The following is a 15,415-nucleotide window of genomic DNA, read 5'->3' as shown; positions in this document are numbered from 1 at the left end:
AGAGGGAGAGAAGTGGAATAGTTGTGGACCAAAAAAACAGTTGAAACGTTGCTGTATCTAACCGTGTCCTCTCACACATGCCGTTCCCACACACCTCGCATAAAAGGGTTTCAGATCTATCTAACTGTTAATGGAAACCAGATACAAAGTCTAAAGTTACACAACACCATACATTGCGTACAGTATTAAAGCCGCAACATAGTCATTACAGCATTTTCCATACTGTTATCATATTGTAATGTTAATACTTCTTTACTCCAAGTGAAGGTAGGCAGAACACCCATCTGAGAAGTTTTTATCTGGAAACAAAAAAGCATGCAAGACATTACTTATGAAACATACCAAGGATAGGTTTCTTATTGAACTCCATTGTGGATGAAGACATTTCCCAGGAATGTCAAAATTCAACCAAACACTTTCCAGGTTCCCAGGTTATAGCGAGAACAAGACTGTGTTGTTATGACTATGCTTACCTGACAAACCTTCTCTAAACAGATACGTCAGCTTTGTCAACAGCCTGGTTCAACAGCCAGGTTCAACAGCCAGGTTCAATCGTAGTTCCCTCAGGCTGAACCTGGGAGGCGATGGGAACTACCTCAAGTCCAGCAGGTTCTTTTACATTTTTAAACACCACCATTCATCAACTCATCACTTGTCTGGACACATAGGCTTAACACGCCTATGTTAAACTCAGCAAACGACCCAAAACCTATTTATCTACACTTCACGGCTGTGTCTGTTCAGCCTGTCTAGTTACACCTTAAGCAAAAGCTAGTGCAAACAACTCATTTGCAAAACAGGGATTATGCAGGAACCCATGGTATAATTACATCCCTACTGCCAAAGGGATTATTCTAATGGATCTTAAATTGGGACCAGGACACTGCTATATAAACTCCTCTTAAGTACCATGATACACAGTACAACACCATTTGGGCCAGGTTTGCAGTGGGCTCTCTGCACTGCTCTGGTTAAGGCATCCTTGATGCGCCAGTCTGTTGAAGAGGACTTGATGGCTCACAGACTGGCCCACTCTGTGAAACTGGAGGAGGCAGGGCTGGCGAGGGACTCATGCCAATCAAGAGAGCTGTCAAAGAAGCTTTTCAGCGGAGCGCCGGGAAGCTGGACAGCAGTGCCACCGGTAGGGATTCCTCAGGCTGGCAGACACACAGGCGGTGCTTCGCTGGGCGCAGTCTTGGCAAACGCTGTGTTGGCAGGCCGGTCGAGTGGAGCTGGCATCACGACCAGACTGCCCTCTCCAGTGGCAAGTCGGGAGATCACACACGCTGACACACTCCCGCTGTGGAACAAACTTGAGGATTGGGAGGGAGGGAGGGCTGGTTTTTGAAAAGCGGCTGTTGTCTACGAATGCTTCTGGTCTGAATGGGGATTTTAATAGGCGTTGTGCGACAGCGCTCGCGGCCTGCTGAGCTCCAGAGAGCTGATTCTATTGATTTTAATTAATAACCGACTTTTGATGCCCACGTTGCCATTGATGGGATAACACAGGGGCTCCTTGGTGGCCCCAGTCGCTGTTTGCTTTGGAGCCTTATCCCAGCACCCACTGGGGCACAGATAGGGAAGAAGACACAAATCAATGTTTAATATAGCAGATAACTGTCAGTCATATTCATAACCTGGTTCTAACCATGACAAAAGTGACTAACCACAGTGTAAGCTCAACATGTAGACTACTTGCAATTTAGATGAGCTATTTCTGGTAGTTTTGGTAATGTTTCTTCGATTGGTATATATCCTCTGGTAATATCTGTGGCAAGCCAATTTGTCATATCAGACAAGATCACTGGTGTCTTGTTATAACCTTCGAGGGGATGGCTATAGACTCAGTCACATTTTGAAGCTTAATCCAACTTTACATAAAGGCACTTACAGGCTTACAGAACCAATGTTTCTTTGGGAGACGCAAACTTGAGAGTATTCACAAATACGTTTTTCAGGTAACCGCAGCCCCTGGCAATCAATACAGTACGAGGTAAACAGAACTAAGACTTTAGGGTAGAATGGGCTATAAATAGGGCCTTACATTTGCCTCAATAACAAAATGACCACAATACAACTATAGATGCATTTAAAATTGCAACTGAATGAGAATAGACACTACATCACAGCATTCTCCTCTTTGACAGATGGACTGCCACCAATTATGTGGTGAGTGTGTGCCACCTGGTGGACAAGATCTATAAATCACAACAACTAAGGCCTAACCTGGAGGTAAAATAAGCATGGTGAATTCATGAAGCCAAGTCAGTAGAAAATATTTTAAGTAATTAATGGGTTTATGAAGTATAAAAATTCCCATTCACAATTCAACAGAACTCTACAGTGCAATAGCCCCAAATCATGTATAGATGCCCAAAGTCACCTTGAGAACAAAGACAACAAAGCAGTGCAGAGATAACACAATTCAGGTAACCAGCACAAAAGGTAGTAGGACATCTTACAGCAAAGATCATTTTAATGGTCCCAAATATTCTGAACAACTAAGTGTACACTCATGTAAAAGAAAAAAATGAGAAGATATGACAAATCGATCACATCTAGAATTCCACTCAATCTTTAATCAAGACGGGATTACAAATTTTCCAAAAAATCTGCAGTTTCAAAGGGCAAAAAAGGGTAAAACTAGCTCACCTACTGAGGTCTTTAAAAACCTGTTCAAGTGCGACTGAAAACGTCCTGAACATTTAAAGGCAGGTCTCTTTTGTTGTCGTTTACAAAAACAGAAGAGAGAGAGAGAGAGAGAGAGAGAAAGTGGGAGTGAGAGAGAGAGAGAGAGAGAGAGAGAAAAAGTGGGAGTAAAAAGAGAACGAAAGAAGAAAAAGAGGAAACTGCTGGCTTTTTTTCTCTTAAGAGGAAGAACGTCCGCTGAGCGACAACAACAACACCGATGACATCATCAAACGACAACGACGACAGCTTTGCCCTGTGCTGTCTCCCGTCTGGTCCTAGAAACTAATTTTTTTTTTTTAAAAACAACATAAAAGAACAAAAACAGAGAGAGAAGTTGGGGAGAAACGTAGTGGAGGGAGGAAAAAGAAACAGGGTGGAGTCAGCGAGGGGGGGGGGGGGGGGGGGGTGAGTGGTGGTTCTGGGTTTGGATTGGCCGGCCCGTCTGGGTCGCTGTGATGTCCTTCCCTGAGTGGGGGGGCAGTGGGTCATGGTCCGAGCCCGCGAGCTCTTTGGAGTCCAAGTCTGTGTGTACGTGTGTGTGTGTGTGTGTGTGTGTGTGTGTGTGTAGTACGTGTGTGTGTGTGTGTGTGTGTGTGTGTATGTACGTGTGGTCTTTTCCCCCAGTACTTTTTAGCATTGTTGAATTATAAATCGTCAATCTGTCTTTTTCTGTTTTTTTTCTGACGGCAATATTAGTATCGTCTTTCTCCTCGCTTTCTCTCTCATCCGTTCATTCATTGGTTCGTTCCTTGCTCCGCCTCCCGATTGGCACTTGTATAAATGGGGTAGTCCGAGGAGACTTGGTTTCCATTTACAGTCTGCTCCTCATCAGGGCCCCCCGCTGAAACCAAGGGGTGTTTCATTCATTTGTTGAGAAGTTTGTTCATTCCTGTGTTGAGTCTGTGGATCGGTGGAATTGTCTGGCGATCGGAGCGAGGGGAGGAACATTTTCACCCTTTTTTAGGAGCTCAGCTTGGACTTCTTCGACAAGGGCGGAGTCTCTTCTTTACTCTCCCCATCCTCTTCGTCTTCCTCGTCATCGTCGGGGTAGTCCACAAGCCCCACCAGACCCCCCTGAGACAGAGAGAGGTGTCATTCTTTCAGTCAAATCTACAGGCGAAAGTCCCCCAATACTCCTGAACACAACAACACATAAGCCATGGGTGGGGGACTGTAACCTGTCCGCGAGGGCTTTATCAAAAAAAAAAAAAAAAACATTTGATAAAGACGTTCCAGAACACACTATAAATGGTGGACAGCTCATTTCAATACACTCCGCGTATACACAAGCAACAAACGTCAGAAACAGGTAGGCAGTGCCAGAGTGGTATTAGAAGACTAGCACCAATGTGCTTCAAATAGGTTCTTCTTGGTTAAACTTCATGATAGTCCAATAAAAAAAAAAATCAATATTGGGTTAACAACTGGTTGCCTGGCAACATGCTCTGTTGGTATAACGTAAAGGAACTATTTGATGTTGTTGGCCAATAGAAAATGGACCCCTTCATCGGCACCACTCTTCCTCATAGAACACTCTGGGCATTGCTAGCAAGCTAAAGAAGCTAAACATTCTCCATCATCAGGGGACAGCAACATTCACAAGCCAGCAAGTTATAAAGCCTACTATCCATATATCTATCCACTGTTGGGCTAGCAGGGGACAGGTAGCTGGTTAGGGAACTGGATGAGTGGGAAGGATAGGGAGGTAGGTAGGTAGGTAGGGCTGACTGGAAACAAAAGTAGTGTCTCTCTCTTAACCTAGTGCTAGGCTAACATTTACCTCACCGTCGAACTGGCTAGCAGTTAGCTCTGTTCCTCTGCCTCTCTCCCTTCGTTGCTCTCCTAGGGGGGGAAAAAGCAGCACTTCTTGTGTTCCCTCTCCTCTTGCCTGCAGTGTTGCATGTGTACAACACCATTGTTTGACAGAAAAAAGACAGCTACACTTTTTTTACCGCCAAAGTGCCCTAATGCCTCTGATTGGCTCAAGGTTAAACTACATCGCGCCAACCGCCTACCCAGAGTCAATGTCAAATCGAGGGAAAGACAGACCACAGATCACCACAGAGACCGGTACCCACCTTGGTGGTGACAGCTGCTGTGGGGGGCGAGTTCTTGGCACCCCCTGACCCTGGCGAGCCCGGGGAGCCTGGCGACCCAGGATGCAGTGCAGCGGAGGAGGGCGGGCTGGACAGGCTGGTTTTGGTGGAGCCGGAGAAAGAGAGCTTGAAGCTGGGGCTCTGTCTGCCTGAGAGACTCGACTTCCCCAGGACCTCCTTCTCCTCCGAGTCTTTCACTACTGGGGGGGGAGAGAGAGAGAGAGAGAGAGAGCAAGAGAGAAACAGGATGATGAAGTTGTGAGGACGCTTACACCCACCGTACCCACAAATTGGACATAACATCAAGCCTGGAGGGCAACATCATCCTATTCCAGGGCTTAGCAGAAAAAGGTTTACGGTATGCTGACATTTCTCACGGCTTACCGCCACAGTATCAACTCAAAGGGGGGGAATCCAAAACCGCTTCAAGGCAAGTTTCTACTGTGGCGTTAAATTATCCCCTTTACACTCTAACACATTAAGTTTGTCTCCCTTCAGCCTTCTTATATCAATTCACTGGTTCTCGGGCGACATACGCTTCTTTCTCTCCATGAACTTGGTGATGGGGTCCATGAGGTCTTCCTCGCTCTTCATCTTGTCCGAGGGCGGGACCACCGCCTCGCCGTCCTCCAGGTCGTCTTCGTCCGTGTTGAACCACATCTCCTCGTCCTCCTCCAGCGTCCGCGCGTCCCGGCGAAAGCGGTGGTTCCTCAGGATCGACCGCATGCTGGGCGGGGGGGGTAGACGGGGTCAAAACACGGTCAAACCACAAACACGACCACAGAGTCGGGTTACAGACACAGTCTAGCAACATCGTCCGATAGGAATCTGTCGGTCAGACCTCCCCCCCCCCCCAAACACAACACCACTGACTTCTCTGCTAGGATCAATCACAAAGCCAATCAGATTGAGTTGCACCAAAACATATAACTTATAACCTAACCCTAACTTATAACCCCAGCCAATGAGAATCATTCAAACCCAAACTCGACACGTCACTAACTCCCAAACACGACTGAAGCAAACCTCAATCCAAAACCTCAAACCTGGCAAGCTACATTTCTATTCATTCCTTCCTTCCTTCCATCCATCCATCCGGGTCTCACCTGTCCAGTTTGGGGTTGTCCTGCCTCTCTCTCTGCTGTTCGTAGCGCAGCTTCAAGCCTTTGAAGGTCTGTACGTAGTCCACGTCCTCCAGAGCCTTCCAGTAGTTCTCCACTATATGGGCCGTCAGGGACTTCACATCCTCCTGGGGGGAACGGGAGAGTATAGAGGGAGGGAGAGAGGGAGGGAGGGAGGGAGGGAGAAAGAGAGAGAGAGGGAGGGAGGACAGCACCAGTTTTGTTTAGTATAAGGCATGGGGGTCATGGATTGAACCATAACTGTCAATGAGTAAATTCAATGAAATGTTTTTAATTCTTAAAAGAAAGAAGAAAAAAAAGCAAAAGAGAAAGAAATAGAAACCAGCGGACACATGAATTGGTCTTTGAAGATTCAGGTTCAGGTTCAGGTGGGGTTTGGGGCTTGGGGGGGGGGCAGAGGATACTCACCACGCGGACATACTCAAACATCTCGATGATGGCCGAGTTCATGAGGTTGTAGCGGGAGCCGTTGTTGAGGAAGGCCTTGACCACAGGCTCAAACAGGAAGTTCCTCATGATGTAGCGGTTGTAGAACTCGTCCTTCAGGCCGATGATCCTCCGCATGAAACGCAGGGCGCCTGGGAGAGGGAGGGAGAGAGGGAGAGGGAGAGGGAGGGAGGGAGGGAGAGGGAGAGAGGGAAAGATGAGGTGAGCACAGTAAGGAAGGAAGGAAGATGTACTGGGAGAGTTATAAGATAGAGGGCTGGTGGGATTGACAAGGTGTGTGTGTGTGTGTGTGTGTGTGTGTGTGAGACTCACAGAGTGCCAGGAAGGCGTGCTGGGAGGCGGTGAGCACCAGTACTCTCCTGAGGATGTCCTTGTTGATGATGTAGTTCTTGATGTGGTAGGTGTGGTGCTCCACACAGAACGTCAGCAGCTCCAAGATCAATGCCAGCAACTGGGACGTCTGGAAATCATCTGGGGAAACAGGCAAAGACGGGGTTAACAGAGAGAGAGAGAGAGAGAGCTTGCGCATGTGCATATTATCTCTGTTTGCATTCAACACGCACGCACGCACGCACGCACACGCACACACACGCGTAATGCTCACCTTTACTGGGTTTCTCCTCCGTGGTGTTGGCCAGCAGCGGTGCAGAGAGGACATGCATGCAGTGCTTGTAGAAGAAGCTCAGAAACTCGGTTTTCTCCGTTTTCTGCAAGAGGACAGTCACAGTGAGCATCCAACACTTTCCCAGGGAAAGGCTTTTCCAAAAACAAACGTGTCAACAAATCGACTTTATCGGGGGGAAAAAAGACCATAGCCGTGAAAGTGAACCAATGAGCCAGAGGGGTCAGACGGGTCAGCTTACATTGGCGGTGGCCAGCATGTTCTCGGGGTCCACCAGGGTCCGGAGCAGTCCCATCAGCTGCACCGCTCCGCCCAGCTCTGGGTCCGTGTCACAGATCATGTGCTCGATGATCAGGTTGATCAGCAGGATGTCCTAAGGGGGAGGGGGACGCACAGGGAGAGAGTTCGGACACGGGGGGAACCATAGTCACTCATATAGCTTCAACACGCCACGAAAACAATAAACACACATTTCCCTTTACATTTTAGCCATGGAGCAGAAGCTTTTATCCAAAGCGACTTCACAAAGTACATTTGTCTGAAGTAAGTGAATCATCTGTACGTCAGTCATCATAAGAAAAACAAATCCATGCTAGGACCAGGGGCCACTGGCAGTCACAACGCTAGAAGAAGGAAGGATTACATCGGTTTGATCCAACAGTAAGTAAGCTTATATGTGCTTCTAGCTACGTCGAAAAAACGAAATGTAACGAACACTGTCAATGAAGACCTAGATATGAGCGCGGGCGCCTGTAGTGAAGGTTTGGCTGGAGTGTTTCCACCCGTTGACCTTTGCTCCCGTACGCCCGTGGAGAAGAGCAGAGCGGACGGTAAAGAGTGTGAGGCGGAGGGTCAGGTGGCGGTACTCACGTCGTCGTTCTGCTGGGACTCCTGCATGACGAACTCTCGTACCATAGACGGGTTGTACTCCACCAGGTAGGAGAAGATATCGGTGGCTGCACTTCGCACCATCACATCGTCCATCCCCTGACACACACGCGCACACACACACACACACATCAGTGACAGTTACAGAATAGAGTATATCATTGGAGATTAGGGAGGTAGCTAATACATGCAGTCGTATCTATGATAGTTTACATTTTTACATTGATGGCATTTAGCAGACGCCTTTATCCAAAGCGACTTCCAACAAATACATTTGTCTAAGTGAGTGAATCATCTATCCATCAGTCATCATAAGATAAAGTAATCTATGCTCGGACCAGGGGCCATAGGCAGTCACAATGCTAGAAGAATTAATTTTTTTAATTTTTTTTACATTTACGGTATTTAGCAGACGCCTGACAGTATCTATGTTAGCGTCTGACGGTGTCTGACGGCGTGGGACATGAGGACGTGGACTCGGGCGTGCCCTCCACTCACCAGTATAACCTCTAGTGCAGGGAGAATGCCCATGTTCGACAGCGTCTTGAAGAAGGCGTCTCTGTTTTGAGGTTGTAACGTTTGAGAAAATGCGCAAAATTCCTTAAGAAAGTTGACCTGTGGGAGAGAGAGAGAGAGCGAGAGAGAGAGGGGTTAGAGAGTACCGACAGGGGGCGTAAAGGTGGTGTTTTTCCGTTCTCTAAGTAAAGAACAACGCTGAGAGGTGGCGTCGTCGTACCAGTTCGTGTCTTTTGTCGTCGTCCGTGGCCTCGTCAGTGAGCTGTGCAAATAGGTCCGTCAGGAACTTCTCGTCGTCCTGACGGGTCGGCAAGAAAGGGGGGATTGGGGGGAAGAAAAGAAGAAGAAGAAGAGGAGAAGGAAAGAAATTAACGTGAAGGATGAGTAGAATAACGTCGCCCGTTAGACACGGGTCAGTATTGCTGTTCCTAGATCTGGGCCTGAGCGCAACAACCTCCACCTAGAGTGTGCATCACTGCACTACAGTGGTCAGTTTCATCAAGTTTCTTTTCCTTGTTTTGTTTGTTGTTGTTACTGTTGCTCTGCTGGGTGTTCGTCTACCTGCCCCACCTGACGTGTGGGTGATAAGCTGCACAGACTAGAACAGCTGTGTGTGAATATCCACAAGTAGCGGTGCTTATTAAAAAGAAAATCTGATAAAGCGACCTTCTACGAGCACACTCCTTTCTCCTGTGTTTATAAACTTGACATGATGGGAACACACACACACACACACACACACACACACACAGAGTTGACAGTGTGCCCGGGCCAAACAGGCTCCGCTCCTCCCGTGCTGCGTAACCGACTTACACAACACTCTTTCATTTCCATGGAGACGGCCGTACACAAACACGGCAAAGTTGACACAGTACAAAAACAAAGGTCACGTGACCGCAGAAGCAGCCAATCGTTGACCATGAGAACACAATAAAGTGCAGCCTACCAGGAGACGCGGCCCACAGTGATAAAAGCAGCTAAGCACACTTCCTCGCCACCTTGCATCTCTTACAAAGACCAACAATTCCTTTCAGTTTCGTCAGGCGTGGATCATGAGTGACACAGGGTTTATGTAAAACACACCAATCCAGTCAAACATCTCAAAAATAAATAAATAAAACACACACACACAACACTAACATTTCACCAACACTGTGTTTGTGTGTGTGTGTGTGTGTGTGTGCGCGTGCGTATGTGTGTATGTGCGCGGGCGCACGTCCGACTCACCTGCAGCATGCCGACGATCTCCACCTTGTTGAAGAAGATGAAGGAGTGCAGCGTGGAGAGCATGTTCTCCTCAAACACGGAGGGCGTGGGCAGCACCATGTCCTGGATGTACTGCACCCGGTACGTCTGGTGGATCTTCTGCCGCAGCTCCGGGTCCGAGATGGGGATCACCTCCTTAAAGCGGGCCGTCTTGCTGAGGAACTCGCGGTGGCGCCGCGGCTGCGGCAGCGCGGGGTCGAACTCCAGGCACCCGATGACGTCCATGATGCACTCCTCCGAGAACATGACCTCGAAGAGGGCCGTGCGGTTGAGCAGGAAGATGCCCTTGACGATCTCGTAGAGGTGGTGGAGGCCCTCGCGGTTCTCCAGGTCCTCGCACACGCGGAACATCTCCAGCAGCTTGCGGATGTAGCCCTCGTTCTCCACGGCCAGGGCCAGCTTCTCGCGGCGCAGCGGCGAGGGCAGCGAGGACGCCACCAGCTCGGCCAGCTCCTCCAGCCGGCTCAGCTCGCACGGCGGAAGCTCCAGGCCCGGCGACGACATGTCGTCAAAGCGCTCCTCTTCCGACTCGTCCACCAGCTCCTGGGTGATGTCCACCGAAGGGTCCTTCCCCTGGACCTGGAGACAGAACGGAGGACAGTGACAGGACGGAGAAGGACACAAGAGTCAACAAAAACACATGCACACACACACGAGTTCATAAAGAACATGCACCTGACACAGACACGCATGACAACATGGTTTGCGCACAGAAACAAACGTGACGACGCTTTTACGCGTACACTTACCTGGCATATTTTCTCCCAGATCTCATCGCATCCGGCCTTCTCCTGAAAGCTAAGTGCCAGGTCATAGTTCTCAGCCTCCGACCAGACTATCAACGTGTCCTGAGACGGGGGAAAAAAGAACAACAGTTGTGATCAGAAATACATAAAATCACTCCCCTGACAAAGGCAAACGCAGAAACGTGCTGGAGGTAAGACGCACAATAAAGGCTTTGCAACCTTTTTCCACAAAACGTAGTGCCTTGATATGTTTGGGGATTATGGCTTCTGATTTGAACTGTTTCACTTAATCCGATTCCGGGCTATCCAATCTGACAGTTTGTTTCCTTGACTCCAAAGAGCACCTTTTTTTTTGTCTCATTGAAAATACTACAAGCACAGCAGCGCTCCTCATTATTGAGAGAGAGAGAGTTCGGCTATAAGACATACATTATGCAAAAGTTCCTTCCTCTATTTGTAACAACTCACTGACCTGTTGTTTCTGGTAGGCTGTGTTTGGGTTTATTTTAGACTCCAGCAAAAGGGAACCTGGATGAGAAACACAGAATCAACACACAGTCAATATTAGGTAACATCTAGTAGATTCTCCTCAACGACTCAACATGAAGCTGAGGTGGGGCAGCAGGCAATGGGAGGGCAGCTAATTTGGGAGTTGTGTCTCTCTGGAAGCTGTGGACAGTGCAGTTATGTAAGAGCAGGGTGATGACAGACAGCCTGGACTGAGCCACAGTGCTCTGGCTTGATACATTTCGCCAAAGGAGAGATGGTGCATGTTTTCATGTCACGAACATTTCTTTGATAGCGAACACATAACATGTACACCTCCTACAATGATCAGGGCATGGCAATTCAAGGTGCCTCGCAGATTATCTCAAGGACTGCAAGAAGGACTGTGTGACGAACGTATGTTGATGATAACTGACTTCAAAACAATGTCAAAGGAGTTTGTTGTTGAGGTCAACTCTGTTCTTCTAAAGCGGCCGGTTAGATGACAGAGAAACAACGGGTGGGTCATTCAATGTTTTGGGACACCACTTGTCCCTGAATAAACTTACCATCACTCTCCGCTCGCACCAGCAAAGACATGCCTTTCAGCCTCTCCACGTAGCCTGAGGAGACGTGCCCGGTGCCGCGGTCGTCCCATTGCCGGTCCTCGTTGAGGGTATAAACTTTGACTCGACGACGGGTGTCCGTCATCCTGGCAGGTGGTCGTGGTCCGCTTTCTCTCTCTCCCCCCCCCCTCCGACTTCTGTTTACCTCACGCGGAAACGCGCCAACTCTATTAACAGGTTAAACTTGTAATAAATCTTGTAATGGTTCTGTTGCGTAAGGACCGATCCGATCCACCTTCTCTCAACCGGGTTATCTAGAGGCTTTGTTTACGATCGTATTGCCCCGAAACGATGGATAGATTATTCTCGCTGGCTTCCACCAAAAACTTGTCTCGCGCAGCAACGCGGCAGATAGCCGTCTAAAAACCGTCTGACAGTTTGCTACACATTCTGCTTCAGCAACATAAATAGAACATTCATTGACCCAAGAACACTTATGAAGAGTTAAGTTTGAATGGGGAAACATTCAGGGTAAGAACGCCAGTCTGTGCCCTCTGACTCAAGCTAGTCAGTGCAGCTAGCAAGTTAGCTAGTTAGTCCGCTAACTGCCCACGATCAACATCTCAAACGATCATCCGCCGGTTATCACAACGCGAAAACACGAACCGCCGATAGCGTTATTTCTCGTTCGCGAACCGCAACCGGTGTCGTTCAATGTCGATCGCTACGTTCCCGACGTGTGTCTCAATACGACGCTAGCTAACGTTAGCTAGGCTGCTAGCTATTTCTTTCCCAAGTATTCCGCCATGTTCTGGCTCAGGGCCGCGGAGAGCCCCGTCTCTCTCTCTCCGTACTGGTATCCGTACACTCCAAACCTAGGCGAGATCAACAAGGTGTAGTCGTAGAACTCCCTCGATGTTCTGTTTCACATACCAACGCTATTTGCCATTCATTTCCAGCATCCTAGCTAAGATAACCCTAACTACCCCCCCTGTGAGTACTCAGCCATCTTGGGTCCCTTCAGAAAGTCAGTACGGGGTTTCCAGCACAGCAACAACAGGGCAGCCCGCCACATTTAAAGCGACAGTACAGGCAGATACTTTCCACACTCTGAACAAGCACAGCACAGCACAGCCTCTCTGCTTCAGCATCACTTGGTCGGTTGAAGACACCATCTAAAGACAGTGTGTGGAATGGGGAGCACATTTATACTGACATTTTTACATTCATGGCATTTAGCAGACGCCTTTATCCAAAGAGACTTATGAGAAATGCATTTGTTTAAGTCAGTGAATCATCCATCCTTCAGTCATCATGAGATAATGGAATCTATGCTCGGCCCAGGGGCCGTAGGCAGTCACAATGCTAGAAGGAGGAAGAATTACTTCTTTTTTTGTCTTCAAATTGTCTTTTAAAGAATGGGGAAAGGTCAGGGCTAGTAAACATGCTGTTACTAGTTCAGTAACTAGAGTAATACAATTAAATGCGATTTATTATTCTCTCTGCTCATCGTTTGACTTTCTAGGTGAAAACAGAACCAATGTTTCGTTTATAACATTAGCATACAGTAGTCTACTGAACGCACCTACTCAGCATTCACTCTGGGGAACATTAGAGTTTAGACCAGTTGAATGGCAAGAACACAATACAACAAACATACAGATAAAAGATACACCAAACAAAATCATAAAATAATAGTTTATTTCCTGTAATCAGAAAAAAAAATCATAAAAAATAAAACAAATAAAGGTCCCGGGAAAACATGAAATCGGGTGTCAGGCAAATACCATATAAAGTTTATAAAACAGGCATTTCACAGATCGAAAATGAAGACGCTGGTGAAAGAGGTGCAATATGGAAAATAAATTTACTGACTCGTCGTTTGAGTTCATACCAAATCAATAATCAGCATTTCAGTCACATGGAAATTCATCAGTTTTAAAATCACACCCTCGTCAGCCATCATTATTAGCATGTTCAACTGCAACGTTCCCTTCCAGGTATAAAAAAAACAAATAGTCACGCATCACATTTTTAACCTCTTTCCATGAACACACAACAACAATTCTTCAAAAAGAAAACCATGAGAATAAGAGATACAAAAAAAATGGTTTGCCCCATTATCATTCCTCTTTCCTTTATTGTAACCCATTTGGCCTAACCCATAGAAACCCCTCTTCACAAATAAATAGTCTAGTCCTTCAAATCAACTGTCCCCCCCCTCCCATCTCCCTGCCCATCATGAACCCCCTAGGTGCACAATGATGTCGCTATTACGCACCGATCTATAATCAGTTTTGTGTTTCACCTCCTAGTGGTTCAGGTTAGGATTGGGGTGGGGGGGTAAACTGATCCTGGATCTGTGCAAAGGGGGGGCCAACCTCTACCTCTGGTCTTTACTTCCCGGCCTGCTGGGCCTGACGCCGGAGCAGCACGTAGATCTTCTCTTTGATCCAGTCTTTGTTGTACGGCTGGTATGTCTGTGTGTCTGCCCGGTACCTTGAAGAAAGCGAGACACAATAGCATACAGACTTATGCACATTTCTTCCACTTTGTTCACCCTGTCTCAAAAACCCAGTATTTTGCCCCATGGTGAGTTTCCACTCCCATCTAGGATATTCCATTTGTCAAGTCCCACTTACACAAGACAGCTGAGGTCCGCCAAGTCATCTATAAAGTCAAACAACTGGCTGATGTCGTAGGTGATGGAGGGACTGTTGGGGTTCATTCTCTTCAGATGCTCCTCGTACATCTTGCAAACACCTGAAAGGGTCAAGGTGTGTGTTGGGGGGGGGGGGGGGGGGGGGGGGGGGGTGAGACAGGTCAGGTTAATAAGGCATTTTCTGTTACATAGGCAACACCGATGTGTCAAAACGAGATCTGGTCAATTCCCGGTACACACAAGCATTTCATCAGTTTACATTTTCATACAGGGAGCATGTAGGTCTGAGTTTATTCCAATTTTTTGATTTGCAACCCCTACTAACTATCAACGTAAAAACATCAAATGAGTAGTCTCTCTTCTGGGTACTGAATCAGGATGATGGCATGGACCCATCAGCACGACTCTGTTGACTCTCACCCTCCATGCATTCGTTCACCGACTCGTAGTCAGCATACGTACGCCCCTCTGGTCTCTTTGTGGGCTGGACAAGCAGAATGGTGTGTGACTGGAAGGAGAAAGTACATACCATATACAAAACATATTAGCAACAAATATATTTAACACACACACACACACATCCTGAAGTAAAGCTCCCATTTACACAACACACTTTTGGGGAGCCAAAGTCGCCTCTATTTGTAGATGTGACTTTCCCCTGAAGAGAGATGTACATTTCAGATATACAGAAGCCTGTGAAGGCATCTTTAGCTACCTTTGGGTATGAGGTTTAGGGGACCCTAAAGCTGGAAAGGTCCCCTAGATCTCATCCAAAAAATGGTGTTGTATGAATGCCCTCATCCCAAATGGTATTGCATGCATGAGCAGTTTTACCGAAAACATTTCAGTGCAACACAACAGATAAGCCTAATGCCATCAGATACACACTAGCCCTGTAAACCTAAACGAGACGATCTATCACTAGCTGGTCGGCTGTGATCAGCACAGCTAGTGATAGAAGTCTAGTTTACGGGGCTATATTTAGTATAATTCATTGTGTCAATGTTATAATTGCTAAATCAGCTAGCTAGCTGCTAGCCACAGTTAGCTTAGCAAGAGCCAAATGTTTGAATAATGCACGTAGCTAAATTGGATTGTACGACAAAAGCGAAAAATCATTCACTTACCATGTTTATGCTGGTGTCCGACTGGTTTTCTTTGTGTAAACGTACAAATTCAACAATAAAATCGCAATTTATCGCTTTTTTAGCCCCGAGCAATGCTGCTGTTATGGCAAGAAATTGCGAGGAAGGAACTGGAGGAAGATATACTTCCGGCGGAAAAGGT

The 15,415-nt window shown here is 47.4% G+C and overlaps 2 protein-coding genes across 4 annotated transcripts; both read right to left on the bottom strand.

The window, feature by feature from the left end:
* Positions 1-2,458: 2,458 nt before the first annotated feature.
* Positions 2,459-12,474, bottom strand: smek1 (SMEK homolog 1, suppressor of mek1 (Dictyostelium)). Of its 3 annotated transcripts, none has more exons than XM_083688927.1 (15): positions 11,470-12,474; positions 10,887-10,942; positions 10,418-10,516; positions 9,630-10,247; positions 8,623-8,700; positions 8,385-8,501; positions 7,869-7,985; positions 7,240-7,371; positions 6,981-7,083; positions 6,689-6,847; positions 6,338-6,507; positions 5,894-6,036; positions 5,324-5,514; positions 4,770-4,987; positions 2,459-3,765 (listed from the first exon to the last, which is right to left on the bottom strand). In XM_083688927.1, the coding sequence occupies exons 1-15, from the start codon at positions 11,609-11,611 to the stop codon at positions 3,652-3,654; spliced, it is 2,457 nt and encodes an 818-aa protein (XP_083545053.1). In that variant the 5' UTR covers positions 11,612-12,474; the 3' UTR covers positions 2,459-3,651. The 3 variants fall into 3 exon arrangements, with proteins under 3 accessions (XP_083545053.1, XP_083545054.1, XP_083545055.1); XM_083688928.1 differs by having other exon boundaries at positions 4,770-4,984; XM_083688929.1 differs by having other exon boundaries at positions 5,894-6,033.
* Positions 12,475-13,150: 676 nt separating this feature from the next.
* On the bottom strand, positions 13,151-15,387 carry erh (ERH mRNA splicing and mitosis factor). Its single transcript, XM_083688586.1, has 4 exons — positions 15,256-15,387; positions 14,549-14,636; positions 14,109-14,229; positions 13,151-13,965 (listed from the first exon to the last, which is right to left on the bottom strand). Exons 1-4 carry the CDS (start codon positions 15,256-15,258, stop codon positions 13,863-13,865), a joined length of 315 nt encoding a protein of 104 aa, XP_083544712.1. The 5' UTR covers positions 15,259-15,387; the 3' UTR covers positions 13,151-13,862.
* Between the last annotated feature and the right edge of the window lie 28 nt (positions 15,388-15,415).

Source organism: Argentina silus, assembly GCF_951799395.1.
Source record: "Argentina silus genome assembly, chromosome: 17".
Taxonomy (NCBI): domain Eukaryota; kingdom Metazoa; phylum Chordata; class Actinopteri; order Argentiniformes; family Argentinidae; genus Argentina; species Argentina silus.
The sequence above is the reverse complement of the archived record's forward strand: the minus strand, read 5'-3'. Positions and strand labels throughout refer to the sequence as shown.